Source organism: Chinchilla lanigera, unplaced genomic scaffold (assembly GCF_000276665.1).
Source record: "Chinchilla lanigera isolate Chin_1 unplaced genomic scaffold, ChiLan1.0 scaffold00029, whole genome shotgun sequence".
In the NCBI taxonomy this organism is placed as follows: Eukaryota; Metazoa; Chordata; class Mammalia; order Rodentia; family Chinchillidae; genus Chinchilla; species Chinchilla lanigera.
Genome location: NW_004955430.1, coordinates 22,145,471 through 22,169,110, shown reverse-complemented (window position 1 = coordinate 22,169,110; position 23,640 = coordinate 22,145,471). Strand labels below are relative to the sequence as shown.

The 23,640-nt window shown below is 38.4% G+C and overlaps 1 protein-coding gene across 1 annotated transcript in view; it reads left to right on the top strand.

The window, feature by feature from the left end:
- Gadl1 (glutamate decarboxylase-like 1) overlaps positions 1-23,640 on the top strand; it is a 158,327-nt gene that overhangs the window by 18,697 nt on the left and 115,990 nt on the right. Inside the window, exons 2-6 of the mRNA XM_005387520.2 lie at positions 10,970-11,145; positions 15,336-15,462; positions 17,633-17,723; positions 21,091-21,197; positions 22,075-22,190. Of these exons, the coding sequence (XP_005387577.1) occupies positions 10,990-11,145; positions 15,336-15,462; positions 17,633-17,723; positions 21,091-21,197; positions 22,075-22,190 (597 nt within the window). The 5' untranslated portion in view covers positions 10,970-10,989. The remainder of the gene's footprint in view (positions 1-10,969; positions 11,146-15,335; positions 15,463-17,632; positions 17,724-21,090; positions 21,198-22,074; positions 22,191-23,640) is intronic.

Here is a 23,640-nt window from a genome sequence, read left to right as displayed (position 1 = left end):
TTCTCTTCCCATGAAAGGAAGATGGAGGTTTCTTACAAGAATAGACATGGGAATCAGATAGATTTAAATTCAGATTTTATCTCTGACACCTTTGGGCCCTGTAACTCGGGGCAAGTTACTCAGCTTCTCAGAGTCTCAGCGTCCTGGTCTGTAAGAGGGTGATGTTAGCTGTGTAATCTGTACTGCTATTGTGAAGATTAAACACAACCATATCTTTATGTAAGGAACATTATGGTTGAAAGTCTTCATTATAGAAATTAGATCTTGCACATATGTGGAAGGAACTAATAACACAAAAACAGTCTATAATGGGGAGTGAGAAATGAAAACAATTTGCTGGCTTAAAGAACCGGTGAGAGCAGTCAAGCTGGAGAGTACAGTGGAAGTGGGAATCTAGGCATGCGTGGTTGCCAGACTCTGGCTGGGAGAGCAGCTGGAGAAAGAAAGCTCTTAGCTCTATACAGCTGATGCTTCTGGAAATCAGTAGCCAACCATGGAGATGTAAAATGAAGAGAATGAGAAGAAGCTGCATCTGGTCATCCCTGTGTTTGACCTCCTAGACATCACAGAGACCTGCCAATTGCTTCCCTTCAACTGGAGTGCAGAACCAAGAGCAACAAAGAATATTGGGTTAGGAAACCACCCAAGAAAGAAGTAGGCAATATTAAACATGTGCAATACCAGTCCTGCTGGGTTTCAGAACTACTATGGACCACAGATTGTTCTGAGCCTCGCATTCTTTCCTGGGAGTATCTGTGGTTCAGGCTTAGGAAGGGTGAAACGTGAACAATCTTTAGTGGGTTTGGTAGACCTGTAGCAGGGATTGCATAAGCATCAATCTCTGCCCTTGAACTTCAGTGCTACAAAGACAATGATGACATTTGCTAAATGATCTTCAAGTGCTAACAAAGCCCAGAGATCTCAAAATCTTATATTGGTAAGAAAAAAAAAATCCTTGTACATATTCTACATGGATCCAAACTCATATTCAGTGGTTCTCCATTGAGGACTATCCCCGAAAGTGTCATTACAACCTATGTGGGGTGATCTGATGGTGCTTCACTCCTCACCATGAGAGTAACATGAAGATGTGTGGCCATGCCCTAGCGTTACTGCATTGGCCGCTCCAAGGGTTCCATCTAGAATGCAGGGTATGTCACTGTGGTGGCTCTCAGGCAGGTAACACTTTTAAAGTATTTGCTCAAATTTTGTATAGAAGTGAGGTATACTCTATATACCAAAAATGATGAGAAGGAAGAGGTTGGTGACAGCCACACTTTCTTTTCTGCTTCATTAATCAATTCAACTCTGGCCCAGAATTTGCATACACAATTGAGCAATATCTTAGCCATGCAGTAACCTACTGCTCTCTCTTTAGATGTCAGTTTAGCTCATCTATTTCAATTTACAGATATTCCTTGGAGTTTGGTAAGTATCATTTTCTGCATCTGAGTGTGGTCACTTGTGAATGTCTCAGCATGTGTGTTGAGGTGCAAAACAGAATAATTGGCCTCTATTTGCCTGGAAGGTGACTTGCCAAAGCCCTAGGTAGGAGGCAAAATCTTGTGCAAAGAGGAGCCCTACATTAGCATTAACAGATCATGCAAATAAGCCATCCATTTATAAAATTTATTTAAATAATTACTGATAAAATGGAATACATTTAAAATCTTGAAGTCAACACTTAAGCAAATTGGTTTTAAAACTAGATATTAAATTGCAGCATTGCATTTAATACATATTTCCAAGATGACTGCTCATTGCTAAAGGAGTACAAAATATTGCTGAAGGAGTCCAGATAGTTTAGTGCAGTTGATAAGACACAGGAAACAATATCTTCTTGCTATTCTTTTTTAGGAAAGAAGTAGGTTGTGGTAATTATTAACAAGGAATCTGGATTTAGGCGGCCTAACTTTGAATTCTGGCTGTTTCTCTTACTCGATATATGATTTAGGCAATTCTCTTCATCTTTCTGGCTTTAGGTTCCTTATCTACAAAATGAAGTTAGTAAAGAAATTTTCATTATAAGGTTGTTATGAGGATCAAAGTCCATTGTAAGCCGGGCATGGTGGTGCACACTGGTAGTGCCAGCACTTGGGAGGCTGAGGCAGGAGAATCATTGTGAATTTGAGGCCCACCTGGGCTACAAAGTGAGTTCAAGTCCAGGCTGAGCTGCACAGTGAAACCCTGTCTCAAAAAAAGGCAAAAAAAAAAGTCCATTGTAAGTAAATGTTGACTGTTGTTATTACTTTATAAGTGTGGTTATAGTATTATTTTCTCTACACCAAAATATAACTACAAAACCTACTGAAAAAATAAAAATATCCAGATAGCTTGAATCCATACCTTGCACTTGTGGCTTGCATTATATTTCTGTTTAGCATCATTGTCTTGGATGCTTAGCTAAGACAGTACAATATTCACTGATGCTTAGTTAGGACAATGCTACAGACATTATTAACCTGAAGCATCTAAAATTGTATACAGATGAACTGTTGTAAAACAAAACAGAAAAAATGAAACATTTTTATTTTCTGACAATGACTAAGTATCCTCCAGGTTTTGGAGAATAATAAAAATAGAAGTTTTGTTTGTCTAGAGAGTATATTTGGTGAGGTGTGCCTACTTATAACTTTTCCTAGTTGGAAGTAGTACAGAATCTAAGTTACTCACAGGGTTAGTAACAGATCTCTAGTTTCACAGAACACAGATTCACTCTTACTAACTAAAAAGGGGTGTTTCCTGGGAGTATGTGAGAAAGCTCACAGAATTAGAAAGAGGTAAATAAAGGAGTATTGGAAGATATAGGAACCAAGGCAACACTGAAGATGTGAAATGCTTGGTCTTGGAGATTCCAAAGAAAGGAGTCTTTACTTAACTGACAGTCTTACCAGGAGTGTTCTGTGGAAAAGAGGGTTTCGGAGTGTTAGTTAGGCCAAAAATACCACCAAACTAAACATGAGAATTTGTTCTACTCAGCCTAAATATCAGAAAACACAGGATTGCTGATAGAGCAGTGAAACAAATCTGGTGTATTAAAAATGCATATGAATATATAGAAAAGAAGTAAAATGAGTAAGAGAAGAGAGATGGCCAAGATGCAGAGGAGGAAAATGCCAGCAGGAACTGTGACTCATAGGGTGGCAGTGGCTAATGAAAAGGAGAGGGAAGACAGAGTGAGAACCCTTCCATAGTCCAGCAGCTCACTGAGCCAGAATAAAATGTGTCTTTCAGAGGGAAGTTCCCCAGCCTGAGGCTGAAGGATGGAGATTTTGAGATGACATTTACAGAATGTGTATGCCAAGTCCAGTTTTCTTATGGAGCTCACTGCATTGTAAGCCTTCCAAGCTGAAGTATTTTTTGGAGAAGTTCATGAGATTTAGAGGTGGGCTGGAGAGATGGATGAGCGGGAGAGCTTCTCACCAGTAGTACAAGCCGAGGCATATAACAGCAGCAAATATAGGCTGTTAAGTAATGTTTGCTCAACCAATAGGAATGCGTGTCTAAGAAAAACCTCCTCTTCTGTGAAGATTGGAAGGTTATCTAATTGCTGGCCTAGTTCCTGGGGAAGGGAAAACATTTTGAAATGAAAAATAAGTAGGGTTTATGGTGCAGCACGCATTTCTTGGCCTTAGGGAGCTGCCAGCTATTGTGGCTGTTTCATAGGCCTCCTACTGAGGAGCTTGACCTCTCAGAAGCTGGATGGTGTTTCTGAACCTGGCTGTTTTGTTGAAGATGGCAGCTTGGTGTTTTGGTGAACCTGAAGGATCTCACAAAAATAAAACTCTGGGTGGTGAGAACATAACGCCTTCCAGAAATACTGTATGGTCATCTGTGTCCTGTAAGAGGAGTCATGCACGGAACTATTCCCCCTCATCTTATTCTGTCACCATCTCATGTAAAGATCATTTATAGCACATACACTTTGGGGAGAATGGGACTTATTCCAGCAACATTACTGTAGGGAGAGTATGAAATAAGCGCAAAACTATCATGCCGTCCAGCATTTAGTTTGCGCTCGCCCTGACCTGGATTGTTGCATCATATCTTCATATCTCTAATTCATGATTGCCCATCTGAATACGACACCAGGATCCACCCAACTCACCACCCAACTTTAAGTGGCTTCCTATCGCCTGCTGAACAACATGTGAACTCCTCAGTGCCTCCTGAAGTCTCAACAAGATTGGTATCCACTCCTTCTTCGTAACATTTGCAGATCTTGCTCCCCGTACAAAAAAAAGTTTTTGATCTTTCTGAACACATACATGTGCATACACACACACACACACACACTTAGTTTATGTTGCTTTTTATGTCATGACCTTTGTTTCTATTTCCTTTTATCAGTTCCTCCTAAGAATCAGTCAAAAACCTGGATGTACTCACATCTCACACTTTCTAACCTTCTCCTTTCCATGTCAATACAGGGCTTCTCCATTCACCTCATTGCTCAGATTCCAGTCTTCATATTTGTCATAGAGTCTTTTGCTTTCCTGACCTCTACATTCAGTTTTCCAGCAAGCACTTGCAGCTTTAACACCAACATTTCTCTCAAACTGTACGATTTTGCTCCGTCTCATTGCTACCTTCCAGACCAAAGTCGCCATTACTTATTACCTGAACTTCTACAGTAGCCTTATAAGCAGGCTTTCTGCTTTCTGGCAGTCTATTCTCCAATTGACACTCAGAATAATCTTCCAGAAATGTGAAACAGGTCTTGTTCCTCTGCTAAATCCTGAAGTAACTTCCCGTTGTTTTTAGAGTAAAATTTAACCTTACCTGATCTGTTCCTGATTTATCTTCCTAAATCTGTCGTTATTATCTTTCCTTTCCTTTGTCTTTGAACTTGGGACATGGTGATCTTTTTCTGTTTCTTAGAGAGCCAATTTATTGACTTTTTAATTATTTTCTCTTCCTTTTTTCTGGACCATTCTCTTTCCATATATTTTCACATATGGCTCTTTTTATTGCCTGTCTTAATTAAGACACTGCCTATTCAGAAATACTTTCCTAACCATATCTAAAATAGCTTCTTCTCCTTATTTTATCAAGTCACATAATTTTCTTTAAAGGATTTAGCAGACTTTACAACGTCTTAATTATTCATCTGTTTGTTCCCTGTATCTCACATTCACCTCCATTAAATTTTTACGTTTGTCTGTCTTGTATATTGCTCAGCCATGAATGCATCACACTGCATTCAGTACTCAACAGGCACTGAACCAGTATTTGCTGAGCAGAGGAGTGAAGAACCATCTCAGACGCCACCTCACCCAGAAGGATTTTCTGCTTCTCACATTCAGAAGCAAACCTTTCCCTGGAATTTCAGTGTGCATTTTATCTGACTTCAACTATTTTACTTTTTACCTTTAAGATTGGTTTCCAGGGGCTGGGGATTTAGCTCAGTGGCACAGTGCCTGCCTGGCAAGTGCAAGGTCATGAGTTCGATTCCTGGTACTGAAAGAAAAACAAAAAACAAAATAAAAAAGATTGATTTCCAAGTATTCACAAATATTTCTAGTTTTTCTTAGTAGATTCTGAGGTCACTTCCTGGGCCATGGGACCTATCTCTGTCTCCCTACCTGTGGTCACTGACTTCCATGGGTGTCTTCCACTTTCTGTGTGTCTGATTCATGTGTGAGTTTCCTATATTGTCTGCCCCAAAGTCTTTTACATAGTAGGAGTTCAAGAAATATTTATGAATATTTTATAAAAGTACAAATTTCAAAAGTATTTATCCACTGTGGATTTCAGCTAAATTGAGAGTTTAACTCCAGAATGAGACTAAAGAAATGATTTAAACATTCTTTTCACTTTCTCTCTTTCTTTTCTTTCCTTTGCTCTTGTTTTTCTCTTGCATTGGAGTATGTCTCCAGCTGACTAAAGTTGGGCGCACAGTTTTGTCATGTACTTCTTTGACTTCCTATTTGCAGTTGTTTGTGAAAATTGTTCCATCTGTAAGCAACCTCTCTGATGCAGGGGAATCACAGGGCTAGATTGAGAAGCTGGGTTACTGGCTAGCTGTCATTACACAAATCTCCAGAGATTCTGTACAAACTGCCCGTGTTACTATCATTTCTTGATCTTTATTTGCCATGGCCTTCTCCCTTGCAGGTTGCCCTTACTTACCCTCTTACTGGCACATTGTTTCTTGGACAGCAACAATAACTTAAAACACGTGTGAAATTTAAGTGGGCTGCGAATTGTCTCTCGTACCGACTGCCAGGTACATCAAAGAAATTAGACATCCCGTCTTTTGAGTTTAGGAGAGACTTTTTACTTAGAAAATGTCAGCAGAGAAGGATGTATCTTCCATTTTTTAAAATCTCAATTTTCCTTTTCTCTGGGTCCCTAAATATTCTCCTTCTCTATTCTTAGCAGCTTGAGAACAGCGACTCTGGGTTTACTTCTGTATTGTCAGGAGCCAAGATGCTTGGCTCATAGTGGCCTCTTATTAATATATTAATTAACACTACCCTGACTCTTTTCCCAGACTTTGCTTCTCAACCTTTTTTAGAGTGGCATCTTAGGTTCTCTGAATCCTGACTCTTAGGTCTTCCATGGTCCCCAGCATCTTTTGCATGAGGTCCCCAAAAAGTTCTTTGACCTCCTAACCAAGTTCTTGGATTCATTAATGAACCGCTGTTTCTTCTTTTATGTACTTCGGGAGCAAATTTTTAACTTTTTTGTTTTAAAGACAATAAAAAATAACAAAAAATTAGAAATGATACCGAATTTAAAAAAAAAAAGATGATAGGAATTCAACAATTGTTGTTACATTGCATGTTGTTGTCTTCAAAGTAGTGTTCAGACTACCAGATATAAGCATGTAAAATTGGTCAAACAAAAAGGGATTTTTGCTCAAAAGGAAATAACAGCTGGGATGAGGGAAAAGACAAAAGAAAGAGGGAAGGGAAAATATATAATACTATAATAATAATATATATGTATATATAGCTAAGATAATTATACTACTAATTTCTATTAGTTTATTGAATGGGAGCAAATATTTTTTATTTCTAATTTTCTTTAAACAATTAGCCTTGGATGGTATGCTTTGCTGGTACTGGCAAGTTGTCTGACAAAAACCTAAGGCTGTTAGTTACAATTTTTACCTGAGCCAACAGAATATCGTGAGCTTCAGAAGAGAGTTCATATAGATTTGGTCGGGTTAGTAGGTACCATTTATTGAATTCTTTCACTCTTCTTGTCACTTTCCTCAGCGCCTTTCATGCATTATTACATTTTCACACCTTCTATGACTCAAGGAAATTGTCCTGCTATTTCCCCCATTTACCAGATAAGAATATGGGTCACATGAAAGATGCATAACATTGTTAAGATCACAGTGGTGCAGTTAGAATTTGAGCCAAGTGTTGCCTAGTTTCAAAGCTCAAGCTCTTGAGTACACTGGGGTGCTAAAGTGAGCCTTGTTAACAGAATCATGAGAACTGAGAGTGGGAAATATGTTCTACCTGTAGGTAGAGCTGAGGAAGCTGTACTTGAAGCTTTATACACTTTCTCATTTTTTTAGGATAAAAGCAAATTGGCCTGGACTGAGGATTATAGGATACCAGAAACTGCTGAAAAAGACTAGAGCAGTTTTTCACTGGCAAAATAAAATTTCACATGAGAATTGTTAGAAGTTTCACATATTTGGATAGAGTCCTATCAAAAGGAAATAAGATTTGTTTTGTATACTCATTTACTGTAAAATTCTGTAGAAAGGACATGAATGCATTTTGAAGTCAGTGCCAGAAGCTTTGTGATCATTCCAGTTGTCTGCCAATGGAGACACTAATTTTAGAAATGATGAAGTCTTAAAATTATTTGTTACTACAGATATTAGAAAAGACAAGTCTTCTCATTCAGAAGTGTTTCCTGCTATCTCAGCCTCTCCCATAACCCTTACCTTTAACCCCAAGTATCTGTGTTGGTTATACTGAAAACATCGTGTTGGTATCTTTCTCATGGCACTTGACACCTTATCATCTTCTACTGCAATTATTCTACGCTCCGAAGCTTTCAATTACCAGGGGCAGGAACTGAGTGTCTAATTAATCTTACTTCTTAATGTTAACTCCCTAATGTTATTGTTTGAGTTGTAGATACCTGTAGAACAGAATTGCATTGCTCCTGCACACAACTCTAGTTATTACTTACCCCATTTCATTACTAACGGATTCTGTGACATTGTGTTTCTGAACCTGGCCAATGCAGGCAGAGACAGAAGCATGTTGTGACAGCTGGCAATGAAATACAAGAAACTATTCAGAAAAAGAGGCATAATTCAGACCCAATTCTTTATAGGTTTTTAAATAATAATATTTTCTCCTAGATAATTTTATAAATTATAGGCATTGATGTAAACAATTGATGTGAATAAAAAGACTTAAATTTCATTCCTATTCTGATTGTAAGTGGGTGTTTGACATTTTCAATTTTATCTTGACAGAGAGACATAAAGAGATACAGAGTTAAGAGAGAAAAACTGATAAGCATGTGTTTGTGTGTTTATGCATGGGATGGGAAGAGAGAGAGAGCCTGAGACTGATTCCAGGAAGGCTAAGAGATGCTGTTATTCCCTAGACAATAAAAGCCTGAACTCCTACTAATGAGGTTTAAAAATCCTAACTTTTCCTGTGTGCTTAATAATAGCACGCCTACTGATATAACCAGGGTTCCCAGAATAATTGCCCTCTTTCCCATTTTATTTTTAAGACCTAAAAAACTTTTTTTGAGGGGAAAGTACCTTCAAATGCAGAGCATTTCTGTCTAAAAGCTCAATTCTAGAGCTTCAACATTTGTCCTAAGCCATGTTAAGTGCATTCTTTCAAGTGAAGGATAAGTGAGCATGAAGGGTGGCACTGAAATCTATCACTGGTGCTCTGGAATGTTTCTGCTTACTGAGGATACAAGATTGATCTTTATCTGAAGACTGTATCTTTCCCAAATGGGGGATACTTTTGCGATGCTTTTGTCTGGTGCCTTTGTAGACATCATTTTTATTTGTTAATAATAGAACTAGAGGGTTTACAATGCCATAGAATTTTATCAGAGCACTTAACTGCAAGGAGAAACTGACCAGAAGCATAATAAATACTAATACTATGAGACCCTTCAGTAAGAATAGAAATACTTAAAGTGGTTTAAAAGTAAACCATCAGTACATTTAGGTGGATTTAAAATGTAGGGTACTTTTGAGAGGTCAGTGCTATAAGCACTTCATAAACTGTTTCTGTAAATTTCCACAATTAAATGAACTTGTACATTACAAGGAGGGGAGAAGATTAGTTAGAAAAAAAGAAGATGACCCAATCCTATCAAGGCTTGTGGCAAATATCGGTGGAATATCCAGATTATGTTGCCAGAATTATTTTTGCGGAGGGCTATTTTTGGTAAAGAGTAACCTTTATTCTCAGATACAGATTTCCATGTTGACTTTTAGCTTTTAGTTGTTGACAGTTGTACTGTGCTGAGCATGCATGGTCCATCTCTCTGCTTGTGTTAAGCTGCACAATGAGGTTTAAAGGCACTGAAGACAAGTTTACACAAGCTGTCATACACTCACTTTCCTGTGGGCCTTCTGGCAGGGAATGGCTGTTACAATCAGGTGAGACACTCTCAGGGACGAAGCAGTGTCTCTAATATGGAACATTAAGTTAAGATTAGTGACATGCTACTATTGCTCCTTCCCTCTTGAGGATGATTTATTAAAAAGGAAATTAATCTTAACAATTGTGAGACAGTATCTGTACGTGAAGTAGACATGGACCTGTGTTCACAGGATTGGATTTGTGTTTCAAAGGTGTTTGCAAGAATCAATAAAATTGGCTGCATTTACATTTCCTGAGCTCCTCCCAACTCCTTGATGCTAAACAAGGTGTTGCTGGAAAAGAAAATGGAGCTTTCTTCCTGTGCAGACTTCATAATTTAACTCACAGAGAAAATGACAAAGAATTACATACACCTAAAGGAAGATGTCACTTGCCTTTGGAGAAACATGTTTATATGAGCCAGTCCTTCCAAAAGGAAGCAGCTAGCTTGCTGCCTCTGATCTCAATATTTACTTTCTTGAAGGTGGCCAACATGATCTCTCTCTGTTCCTTCTATGATTCAGACACATCAAATACAGGATGGAGCTTTGTAAAATTCAATTTGGTATTCCAATCCAGAAATGCATTATTGGTTCTTTGAAGAAAACAATTTATGTATGGCCAGGTGCTGTTTTCTTTACCTCTGCACAGAGTTTCCTCTGAGGGCTTGGAAATATTAAGTGAATTTGCACAAGGAAATGAAGGCAGAGGCTTGCAACTTCAGTTACATAATTTATTTATTCAATGTACCAGTTTCTGAAAGTTAGAACAAACATTATATGTTTTCTATTTTCAGAGGGTATTTACTGCATAGAAGCAGTGTTAAGTCCATGTAAATTTGAAGGGCTCTTCCTGCTCTTTTTTTCTCCAAATCCCCAACTGTAATGGTATGCCTAAGGAAAGGATCTGGTGACAATCACTTGTACGTTTGCAGGATATGCCAGTGAATACTATATTCTATTTAACAGGCAGTTGTTTTGTAAGCCATCTCTCTAATTATGGAGGACATCATTTTTTCAGCTTATCAGTCAGCATGGGAATTGCATGTATACAATGATACCCTGCCTGTTAGACCTGAAATTATACTGAAGCCATGGTTATGCACTGCATGTGCTAACTCTGCTCATACAGATGAGCATGTGTAGACTTACTATCCTATAAATTGTGATTATAGGAAATTTTTTAACTATATCAAGTCATTGGGTGCCATAAAATATTGTTGGCTTTCACATCCCAGATTGTTTTTTCAGGTATGAAAAATTTATGCCCATTTTGAACTGGAATAAATATACATGTGATTTTTTTGCTGTGTTTCATTGTGTGATTTGATTAGATTATTTCTCAAATATCTTTTGTGTGTATTTTTCTAGGAGATATTGATCAGTAAGAGATGGCTTTTCCAAGCAAGAAGAGTGCTATTCTGGTGGATGGGGTTGTACTGAATGGTCCAACCACAGATACAAGAGCAGGAGAAAAATTTGTCGAAGAGGCCTGTAAGCTAATAATGGAAGAAGTGGTTTTGAAAGCTACTGATGTTAATGAGAAGGTAAAAATGAAAACCCATAAGAAATTCCAGAAGTGGGAAGGATAGATTCCTCCTGGTTTGTATGGCTGTGTATAAGGCAAATGAGGAGTACAGCTTTCATTTCCTTTATACTTTCATCTCAAGGGGATGTGCAGCTACCAGCATTGGGGACATTTCTCTCCCTGGACCCCACCTAGTGTTTATGTTCATGAACGGTCACTCATCACTTATTAGGAGACTGGCTGAGACCTCAGTGTTTAACCAATAAGGCTGTGAAGCAAGGGATGAAGCTCCCACCTTTGGTAATAATGTAGATTATAAGTAATCCATTGCTCTGATGTATGCACTCTTTAAAGTACTTCACTCTGCATTTTCTTGTGCACATATTTTATTACTTTTTACAAAACCCTATAAGAAACAGGTATTATTTGCTACCCCATTTTACAGAGGGATGAGGTGGCCAAATATTTTGCCCAAAAATCACATGTATAAGTATGATAGCTGGGGCTAAAATCCAGGCAGTCTGGGATCTACATTTGCACTCCAAGTGTCGTTCATATGCCTCTAAGAATCACTAAATTATGTTTCATTGCACTGATGATTTCTCATGTTGGAATTGGATTACCAATAAGTGAATCTGTGGGAGAGATTTCCCCCCAATTATATTAGTAGGAAATAAATATCATTTTAAAACATTTTTGAATGCACTGTTATTTATTCAGAATTTTTAGTCAAATGCATTTGAGAAAGCTAACAGACTAGACTGACATTACTTGTGAACTTGGAAATGGAGGCAAAATCATTAAATGATATTTCTTATCTGTGCAGACTATGTATTTGTAGTTGCATATTTTCTGGTCTTCTCTCAACTTGTGAAATCCTTTGGACCTGGTTTGCTGTGAAGCAGACTGCTCCTCTGTCAAGCTATTTTTTAAACTGGCCTTTATTCTGTCATTAAATATTAACAGAGTGTTAGCTACTGGTAAGGCATTATATTCGGCCCTGGAGGATATACAGAAACACAAGATAAAGGTCCAGCTTTTATCGGAATTTATAATCTAACTGAAAGAGTAAGTTTTCAATGGCAAAGAGACCAGAGGGTCCCAATAAGAGTGTGATAAATATTGAGAGTTGGGGAAGACTTTTGGGATTTCACAGAAGAGTGTGCATTTTGAGCTTTAATGTATTGCAGAAATATTTGGTAAGATTTTTGTGGGCAGAGAAAAATCAGGGGTAGGACATTCATTTCTAGGGATGTTAAAGAAAGTAAATTGTAGATAATGGAAAGACTATTTTTAAAGGGCAAGATTTCACAGAGCAAGAGGGCATTTCTTCTTGGAAGGACAGCTCACTCAGGGGACTGATTGGACCTAAGAACAGAAGGTGGATTGGGATCTTTTACCAAGTAAGCAGCCTCAAGCTCATCCCAGGTGGTGGATATGCAGGCTGTCTATCCTTTGAAGTTGCAGTGAAAGTTCTTTGGGGCTAGAGAGGGAGGTGAAGTTTTTATACCACTAACAGCCCACTTCATCTGAGGTCCCCTGCAGATGCCTTTTCACACTTAGTCAGCATTATTTCTAGTGTCCTCTGCAATAGATACACTTTTTCAACTACTTTTTAAAAGAAAATTGAGTTATAATTCACTTTCAGTAACGTGTGCTCCCTTTGCTCAGTTCTGCGAGCTTTGACAAGTCTGTAACGAACCATCACCAAAGTCAAGATATATGACAGTTTCATCTCCTCCCAGATGCCACTTCTGTAGCCACCCTCTCCCTGGCCTGTCCTTCTGTCTCCTAGAAAGCACTGCTCTGTTTTCTGTCCCTATAGATTATGTCTTTTCCAGGATGTCATGCGGAGAGAATCAGTCATGTGCGGCCTTTTGAGACTGCAGTTTCCCCCCTTTAAAATCCACTTGAGATTCCTCCATGTTGCTGAGTACGTCTGGAGTCGTATCTGTGGGCTGTCTCAGGCACTTTTGATTTACCTCCACCTGTTAAAGATGCATCACCAGAATTTAGTTTCATACTTGGCATGCAACTTGATATTTACTCCCCCTCCTCGCCAACTTCCCACCTCCCAGTTTTCCCAGTCCCTGGCTATTCCTCGGTCTCATCCTCTCCACAACCGAACTTTTAAAAAACTGTCTACTAAAAAAAAAAAAAATAAAAAATAAAAAAATAAAAAACTGTCTACTTCTTCCCTCAACTTCTTCACCTCCCATATTCTTACTTTGCCACAGTCTGGCATCCACCTCTACCTCTATCAGGGAACTTCTCTCGCTAGGAGCACCTCCTTGTTGATGAATCCCATGAACACGGCTCAGTCTTTATCTACGTTGCCTTCATGTCAGTATTTGGTGGTAATGAACATCTCCTCTACACATCTTTTGTCCTTGAGTTTGGTGACACTGAATTCCTCCTAGGATTTCCCCTTTTACTCTGGCATGTCTTCCACCTCCCAGGTAAGCTCCTATGCCCATTGATATTTCTTAGGGGCATCCTTTGCTTTCTGCTCCTCCCTGTAGGCTCTCTCTGAGATGTGTCATCCATCCATTTTCAGGTCATAGTGTAGCCTGGTATTCTGTCCTTGATTTTTCACATAAGCCTCAACCGACTACCACACTCAGGTTAGATGTTCTGAAGGTGACTTAGACGAAATATGCTCAAAGTTCATCACTCTATCCTGCTCCCAACAAGAGCCTTCAGCTGTGCCACCTCCTCCTGGCTCTTCCCATAGCCATTGTATCCTACATCCAGCAGGGAAATCACAAGATCATCCTTGTCTCATTCCTCTTCACACCTTCAACAGCTATTGATTCTGTATGTAAACACATCTAGAAAGTATATATTTCGTTTCTACACCACCCACTTTCTCCCAGACAACTACCTTCTCTTGCTCAATTTAGTACAGTTATCTCCTATTTTAAATTTTATTTAGAATCTCCACAAAACTGTTGTCTAAACTATACATGTGACCATTTCATTCCCTAAGCTAAACATTTCAATAATTTTTTTAGAGCCAAGTCAGACTCAGTAACATGGTCCATAATGCCCACCATGATCTAGCTTTATCTTGTCACTTATTCTTCATTTATTCAACAGATTTCTATTAAGAACCTATTACATAGTGGGCTTTGTGTTAGTTACCTGGGAGAGGTGAATGCAGACCAAGTTCTCTATTCTCATGGGGATTGCAAAGAACATAGTGAATAAGTAGTAATAAAATATCTTGGAACATTGTAAGTGTTATAGAATAAAGAAGAGTAGAGAAAGATTGGGGAGATTGGTATCAACTTGGTAATGGACAGGTGGTAATTTTAAGTAAGGGAGTTGGAATTGCTGTCATTGAGAAGGTTACATATTTAAGCATAGCTTTGAAAAAAAAATGAAGTAGTTAGCTATGAGAATATTTTGGAGAGAAGTATTCCAGGGAGAGAACCCTGCCACGCAGAGTCCCTAAAGGAGGAGCAGGCCTCAGGTATTCAAGGAACAAGAAGGTGAGTCAGCCGGGAGGTAGGTAGTGCTAGATGAGACTGAAGAGGAAACCCTCCAGGAAAAACATTATGCAGGATCCCTTTATAGCCTTGTAGGAACTTCATCTTTTACTCTGAAGGAAGTGGAAAGCCTTTGGATGGATGCATTTGAGCAGGAGAATGGCTATGGCTTAAGTATAAGAAGATCACTCTGGCTCCCAAGTTGGGGAGCTATATATAGACTATGTGAGGAAAGGCCACAAACTTAGGAAGATATTTTAGTACACAGCTTCACTTACTGCTTCACTGTTCCTCAGAATCTGTGTTCTAGCCATACCCCATGTACTTGATTTTTCAGATGTACCACAGATTCCCTTGGTTTTCAGCCTTTTTTTTTTTTTAAACCTCTGCTACTTCCATCTGGAAAATCCCTGGTATAATCTCGTCTCCTGACCTTTGCTTGATTTACTTTACTTGTATTTAGTGCTGCAACTTGCGTATCTATCACTTCATCTAGGAAATCTTTGACCATGCACATGTGGGATGGGCCCTTCACTTGTCTCAGCAACATCAGCATTGCTCTCACAGCTCTTTTCATGCAGAAGAATGGTTTCACAGTTAGATCTCTGTGATTCCCACTTCGGTGGGAGCTTCCTAAGATGCACTCCATGCTTTATGCCTCTCAATCCCAGGCCCTGGTGGGGACCCCATTAATTGCAGGTTGTTGCTGAATCTCCAGGTGTGTGAATGGCAGTCTCCTGAACAGCTGAAGCAACTTCTTGACTTGGAGATGAGAGACACAGGCGAGCCACATGACAGGCTGTTGAAACTCTGCCGAGATGTCATACACTTCAGTGTCAAAACTAGTGAGAACTTCAATTTACTTCCTTGCTGTGTACCTCTGACAAGTTCTTGCATTTATAAAGCATTTATTTACCTCTTAAGGAATCTGGATATGATAATGTTTATGGAATGAGCAACCTGAATTTGAAAAAAATAATGTTTCTGATGTTTTTACCATGGTTCATTTAATCCAAATATGTTGTTGAGGACAAAGATAAATTAATAGGAAAACTGTTGGTGCAGTGTAAATGTTATCGATTCCTTGCCAATCTCAGTCTTCCTTTTATAACTAAGACCACATATTATCACTGCTGCTTATCAGTTTTTAAGTTCCTTCTTTGAACTGGCAAATAGTATTTTAATTATATGAACTTGCTAAGGGATTTTAAATCTTTCCAGAACAGAATATCCAAAAAAAAAAAAAATCCAAGAAGGTATATTTAATATAAGTAGGAATAGATTTATTTGAAGGACAATGATTAACTTTGGCATTTGCTAATTACCAGATTAGTGGACCAAATCTTGCAGGATCAAAAATAAAAACCTTTGTGTAAATATAAGGAAAATAAATATGTAGTAAGTTTTGCTATGATTTTCACACTAATGCCATGATCGCTGTAATCATCTGTAAATGCAGTGACTTGTGTCAGTCATATACTGAACTAATTTTAATTTGACTATTAATATCTATATATCCAGTTAACAGGTTGCAAAAGGGGAAGAATAACTTCCCAAAGTAAGCATTTCTTTGTCTGATGTGAAAGTAATCTAGTACTTAAAACCATACAGACACTGTACTTTGTGAATCCTGACACTGGACTAAATTTAGTGGAAAGAACATAATAAAATCCTGGCTAAAAATAATTGGATTATATTCCCTTGGGAAAGTCTGGTGTATGTATCAAAAACTCAGTTAACATTTCAAAAGCAGAGATACATATCTTATTATTATAGTGTGTGTCAGAAGTGTAGAATGACATTTAGTGCAGTAGATTTTTCAGTTTACTGGATATTTTCCATAATGTTACCATGGAAATCAATCATAAATTAACACAGTACTAAAAAAAAATCTTATTAAAATTACTTGTAGCAATGTCTGGTTTCCTTTGCCAGATCAGAGGAATTTTTCCATGTTTTAATTGAAAAGACATTTTCTTATGAGATTTTTTTTTTATTAAACTCATAGTTTAAAGAGGAAATAAACCCACTCACTAAATTCTGTGAGTTGTCATGACTAAAATGATTCCCAAATATCTAAAAGTAGAAATAAACCTCTTGCCTCTTTATTCTTTGTCATGCTGAGCTGCCTGTGGCTTAGAATGTCAAGACAGATAGCCTGGTGTTGGGTGTGAATATTCACACTGCGTAAAGCCAAGAACCTTTACGAGATCTTTTATGAGAAAAAAAAAATGTAGAAAGTTGGAACTCAGAATCATTTGAGTGTTAAAGGAGAGTGTGTTTGAAGTAAGCTGCATGGTGAGTCACATCCCACTCCATCTACATACTGCCATCACACTGCCCATGTGAAAGATGAAAAGGCTACTCACAGCCTGCAGCCTGAGGTGAACCCATTGGTGAGGAAGATGCATTTGAAGTGAGGGAGCTTAATAGTGAGGGTTTCAGAAGATGAAGGCAACAGGCAGTGGAACTTGGAGAAAAGCAGCGTTCAGAGCCATTTCTCAAGGGTTCTTGTTGGATGCAAATTGCTGAAAAGAGCGGTTGGTAAATCAAAGCTCTGAAGAGGATGCTCGTGTTTTGCAGAGAAGCATTGTTCAGTAAAAAGGGCTAGAAAGAAACTAACACTTTTTGCTGTGCCCAATCATATTTTGAATATTTTAAAAATTGAGGTATAATTTACATTCAGTAAAGTGCACATATTTTAAGCACTCACCTAGTGTATTTGTATGTACCTGTACATTGAAATCATCACCTAGACAAGATTTCGATCATTTCTAGCAGCCCAGAAGGTCCTTAAACTGCCAATCCACAGTTCCTCCCCGAAAGTACCCAGAATTCTAACTTGTACCCCCATTGGTGGCTTTGCTGATTCTGAATGCATATAAATGAACATGCTTTGTATATTTTTATGTCTAGGTGCTTTCATTGTTAGAAGGACTCATTTATGTTATTGCTGTGCCCATAGCTTTTTCTTTTTATTAATGTATAAATAAATACTTTGTTTTAAATTTACAGACCACCCAAGATTTTTCAACCAATTGTATGCTGGACTTGATTATTACTCCTTGGTGGCCCGATTTATGACAGAAGCATTAAATCCTAGTGTGTAAGTGTCATGCTACTGGAATTTCATACTGAATATGGACTAGAGCTGTTTTTTAAATAGATGAAACTTTATTTAATGAATTTATATTTAATGATTGCTTTTGCATAATATAATTATAAGTAACAGAATAATTTTATGACACTCCGTAGTATTCAAAGAGCTGTGTGATTTGTGTAGTGGTACTATGAGGTAACAGGGAAGCTTTGTTATCTCATCTAACACATGAGAAAATTGATTAAGCAACTTTTCATGCATTGCTTCGTGAAGAGCCATATCTGTAACTGCTAGAGAGGGGCTTTGAATAATAAACCTTGACTCTGCTCTTGTGAAGCATAAAATCTAGTAAGAGGAAAAGAGTAGCCAGCCAACATGGTATTAGTGTAAAATTAATGTAAAATTCAAACTCTTACATGAAGATGTGCAGGATACTATAAATATAAGCAGGGAAATTTTTCCAAATTGAGAGCTTAGAAAAGTCTTCTCTGAAAAAGTTACAGTTTAGAACTGAAGGATGAGTGAGAGTTAGGTAAAAATGGGAGGGGCCAGGTTCAGGTATAAGAAATGACATGTGAAGAGGCCTGTGGTGGAAGGCAGCATGACATACTCTAAAGAACTGACCACCCATGTAGGTATAGGTGACAGAGCTGCAAGGAGTGCAGTGCAGGATAAGACTGAAAAGATGGAAACCAAACTTGCAGGGGCAAATACTATGTTTCTCCTAAACACATGCAAAAGCCTTTGAAAGTTTCTAAATTATCAAGTGACTTTGGTATTACAAAGCTTGCTGAAAACAGAGAGAGTAGACTAGGGTTAGAGGGAAATTTCCTCAGGTGAAAGGTAGTAGTAGTTTGGATTTATTTTTCTTATTTTTTAGTTTTTGTACCAGGAATCAAACTCAGGACCTTGTGCTTGCCAGGTAGGTGCTTGTGCTGCTGAGCTGTATCTCTGTCCAGCAGTTTGGAGTTAGTTGGAAGTTTTATTTAGTCTGGAAGATAAAACATAAGGAGTGGTATTGCCTGCTGGGCCTAGGAAATGAAGGCAAAAGGGAAGATTTTAAGATAATGCCTGTGTGTCAGGCTTTTATACCTTGGTTCATTGTCATTTCATTCATTAATATAAAAAGCATTGGTAGAGAGGAGCACTTTTCAAGTATGTAGTGGAAAAGGCAAGATCAAGAATTCAATTTTCAATTATGAGCATTTGAGTTTGCAGTGACTTTGAAACAATCACGAATATTTAACAGCTAATCTGAAAGATGTATAGCCTGGAATTTTATCATGGGAAAGGCATAAATTTAAACATTACTGGCAGCATCGTGGTAGTTACAATAGTGGGCATAGACAAGATTCCTTAAGTCAGTGATTTTCAACATTAACTGCTCATTAGAATCAACCTGGGAACTGTTAAAAAATTGATATATAGGCTCCAACCTAGACTAGTTAAGTATGAATTCCTATGTGTGTGCCCCACTCATTGATGTATTGATAAAGCTCAACAAATGATTTTAATGAACCTCCATGAAGGAGAAGCACCGTCAGGAGAGGACAGACTGGCAAGACAAGAGGGCTCCAGGCTGGGCCTGAGGCATGCAGTATTTTATGGGTGAGAGAAGGAGGAGAGATAGAGAAAATCAAGGGTACAGGCATGGGAGCCACAGAGGGCAGCGTGTCTAAAGTCACGTGTTGAACCCTTAATAGTGATGGAACTGAATGGTGTCCAGTGGGTTCTTAGTGTGGACACCGCTGACCCACTGTTGGAAGTAGACACTAGGTTACAATGGACGAAGAAGAAACAGTAGATTAAATCAAAGAAGATAGTAAGATTACACAGCTTTTTGACTCTTTCCTTAGGAATTATGGGTTTTCTAATGTCCCATCTGGGTTACTTAATTTGAAACATGTAGAGGTTTTTGAAATATTACATTGCTGCTAAACAGAACCATCCACTGAAAATGTGACCTACCCTAGAAAGCGTTCCATACCATCCTGTCCTCCACTACCACCTTTCCACTATTCCAAAGTGTAGATTTCAGCTAATTTTCAATGAAAGATTTGATACTAATATTTTGTTATAAAAATTGAATAATTATTTTATTTACATTAGGCTACACATAAGCATATATCCCTTGTCATACTCGCGGTATGTACAGACTATTATCAGTTGTTAAAAACAGAGCTTATCTAGTCTTTAAAGTGATGTGAGATTTATGGAGTGCTTAGCACATGGATGATACATAGTAGGTGTTCAGTTTTCTTGTCTCCATTTCAAAGCTCTTCCTTGCAGATGTTACAATAACTTCATCTAATTTTGTGACTATGAATTGAAATGCATCTGCTTAGCCCACGTATTCAGAGTACAAATTTATTTCATATTTAACGTAATTACCTAATTGAGGAGATTAGAGAGGTTTAGTCACCCTCAAGTTATTTGGAGAGAGAAGAGACTCAAACATTTCAAAATAAGGAGCAGTAATGGATGTAGTTGGGGGTCACCGAGAAACCACTCTAGGTGAAGCTTGGAGACTAGTACGGTATGATGTTTATTAAGGAGCACCCTTGGGAACAATGTGGGAACCCAGGCGAGTGGGAGAGGAGGGTGCAGGAGTCAAGGTGCCTTCCAGGCTGGATGACCATCTCAGATGAGCCCAGAGACATCTGGAGTGGTGAGTCATCAAGTGTGGACTACCACAAGAAGGCATGTGACCTTGTGGGTGGTCAGCTCCCTGTAGCTGAGTTAATCCCTGTGGGGGCTAACCTAGCAAGGCTCTCTGCCAGCAGTGTTCCAGCCTAGAGCAGCAGGTCCTTCACTGACAGAGGATCCAGATAGAATTTGGCAGTAAGACCATCACATCATAAGGGCTTTGTCATAGAACACCTCCCACAGGGGTGGTGTGGAGGAGGAAACACTAGTTTAGGATGGCTAGTTCCCATATAGACTATCTAGAGCTGACTGTTAGTGTACTTGGAGTAGTACCCTAATAAAACCCTGTTATCAAGACAATGGCTTTTCCAGCATCAGAATCCAGTGCAGTATTCAAAGCATCCTAGCAGTGAGACGGCCACTGTCCATAACTCATACAGAGTCTCAATGCCTTGCCCTTTCCTCTCGTTACGTACTTCAAGGTTTTGTCCAAACTAAGATTGCTGAAGAAGCTTGTGTATCTCCAAGGCCACCATCTATCGGCATTTATATAACCATGATAGCGCTATTACTGATAAAGTAATTCTCTATTCCAGTGGATATATTTCCAGAGACTACCTACACCTCAGAAACCACTTCATTTAATTAATTTAATTTCTTGAGACACCAAAGAAATGAATGTTTTGACACTAGTTGTAGAAGTTAAGTGCTCTTTATATCTATCCAGTTATACGTATGAGGTGTCCCCAGTGTTTCTGTTAGTGGAAGAAGCAGTTCTGAAGAAAATGATTGAATTCATTGGCTGGCAAGGAGGAGATGGAATATTTAATCCAGGTGAGTACAATTGGTTACAATTAGCTATTTCCATCACCTTTCCACTATAAGCATCTAAAATGTATCCCCTTGAGGAACAACTCCTTGTAGCTTTACAAATTACAAAAAGTTGGATGTTACTAAGATATGCTACCAGGTAATCATATAGCTTATGCCTTACTGTAGAGAGATAATGTTTTGCATAAATGATAAGCAAGTGACGTGCATACTTTAACAAATGGGATATTTACAGTCTAGGGATTATATCTAACACAGATAAATTTATCTGCTGTTGGGAGTTTGGAAAGACTATGATAAGTCTTCCAAATTTTTAAATCAATTTTACTTGATCAAGTACCTAAACTACATTTGCTTGTCCTATGGTCAATTTTTTTGGAGCCAAAGATGAACACATAGTATCATTTCAAGTTTATTCATCATGTGGCAAAGAATATTATTAACTGGAGACTTGGGTGCTGGCCTTACGTCCAAGGCTCATAGACTGAACCTTACATTTGGGAAGAATCCTAGAAAGAGATAATAGATGGGAATTTTTTTCTTTGCTCAAATTGAAAGGTTCTGGAATTGGAGAGTAAGCAGTGCGTGAAAATGATGGGTGTTCAGCATATGGGTGGGGGTAGTGTTTGGGTGACTTTCATAGCGATTTTTAAAATTCATTTTATTCATTTTTTGGTACATGAACATACTTTAGTCATCCCTTCCCCATCATCTCCTTCACCCCCGTCTCAGTTTTACACGTGTTGGGGGGAATTTCAATGTGTACAATGTGATTTTGCCATTAGAGTAGTCAGAGCCATGTATGCTTTCCACTGCATCTAGGGTTCGGGGTACTATAAATTCATACCATAAATGTGACATTTTAATTTTGTTTTTGCAGGTGGCTCAGTGTCCAATATGTATGCAATGAATTTAGCTAGATACAAATACTGTCCTGATATTAAGGAAAAGGGGCTGTCTCGGTTGCCAAGATTAGTCCTTTTCACATCTGCAGAGGTAAAATGTTATTCTTGATATCAGATACAGATTTTCTGAGAATGCATTATTTCAGAAGGGTTGTTTGTTTGAAAACTGCTGTTGTGACTTTACCCTATCCATGAGTGGTTAATATACTTATGCATAACATAATATTGCGTTCCAAAGGAGGTACTAATGGGTCTGGCCTTGAAACTCCTGGCCACCCAATTTTGTACATTAAATTATTTAAAATTTATAGTCTGTATCATTTTCTTTGAGGAAAGAACATTTCATTTGGAAGTGCTGTTTCTGTGAATCTCTTCTAGGAGTGTCTTGTTTCTTAGAGCTCTGATGATCGCTACTAATCTCAGATATGTTATCTACTTGTAAAATTGTTCTGATTGGCTGATGTAAGGGTTTATATTTTCGTTTCAAGCGGAAAAGGACATATTCAAAATAGTGAACACATGCACATCTATATGTAACTGACTGAATGTTGCCATAATTTATTCCATCTTATTTCACTCTCGCTAAAGGAAGGGGTCAGATTGTGGTAAGTGCACTAGCTTTGAGCTAAGATGCCTACATTAAATTTCTGTTTCCATTGCCTGCTATCTAAGTGACTCTGAATAAGTTGGTTGACTTCTCTGTGCCTCAGTTTCCTAGTTTATAAAAATGAGTATCAGTTCTTATATCTAATAAATTATCCCCAAACCCAAGAGTGTAGATCTCATGACCATGTATTACAGCTTACAAGTCTCAGGACAGCAGGGAAGTTTTGCTGTTCTTGGCTGGGCTCACTCTCATGCCCAGGGTTTGGCTGGCCAATCCATGATCTGGAAATGGTTTCCCTGGCATGACACCAGTGAGTCCCCACTGCTCTATGTGCTCCTCCCTTCCAGCAGACAGCCTCTGGATGTGCTTGCAAGGTAATGGTAGAGGTAGTGGAAACACCCCAGACCTTGAGTCCTAAACTCATAACTGGCACAAAATCACTTCTGCCTCATTCTATGTGAGAGTAAACTATATCTCCAAACTCAGATCCAAGATGGATATTTTTGCAAAATCATATGGGAAAGGGTCTGTATACCATGATCATTGAACAACTGAGGGCACTGAGGGCAACCAAGTAACCATGAAGAAATCAATGATGAGTAAGTTGTTGCAGAGATTAAATAGTTACTGCAGTCAAAGTAGAATCTGACATATAACAGTAAGAACTGTTCACTATTATTAATAGGGGGAAAATCATCCAGCTACAACAAGGGAAGTGGAAACTGAAGGTTCACTTAAGTGTAGTCTTATTTGGCAGATTATTTTTCACCTTTTCCTTTCTCTTTTTGATTCCAGTGGGGCCCTCTGTCTTTCTGCCACTGCTTCTTCTTCTGTACAAGGTCCCTTGGGTGGAATTTGTCTGAGGTTCTGCTTCATGCTTAGGCTGGGGATATTGTGTTTTTGAAGGAAGATCACAAATACAAAGGACCTTTCA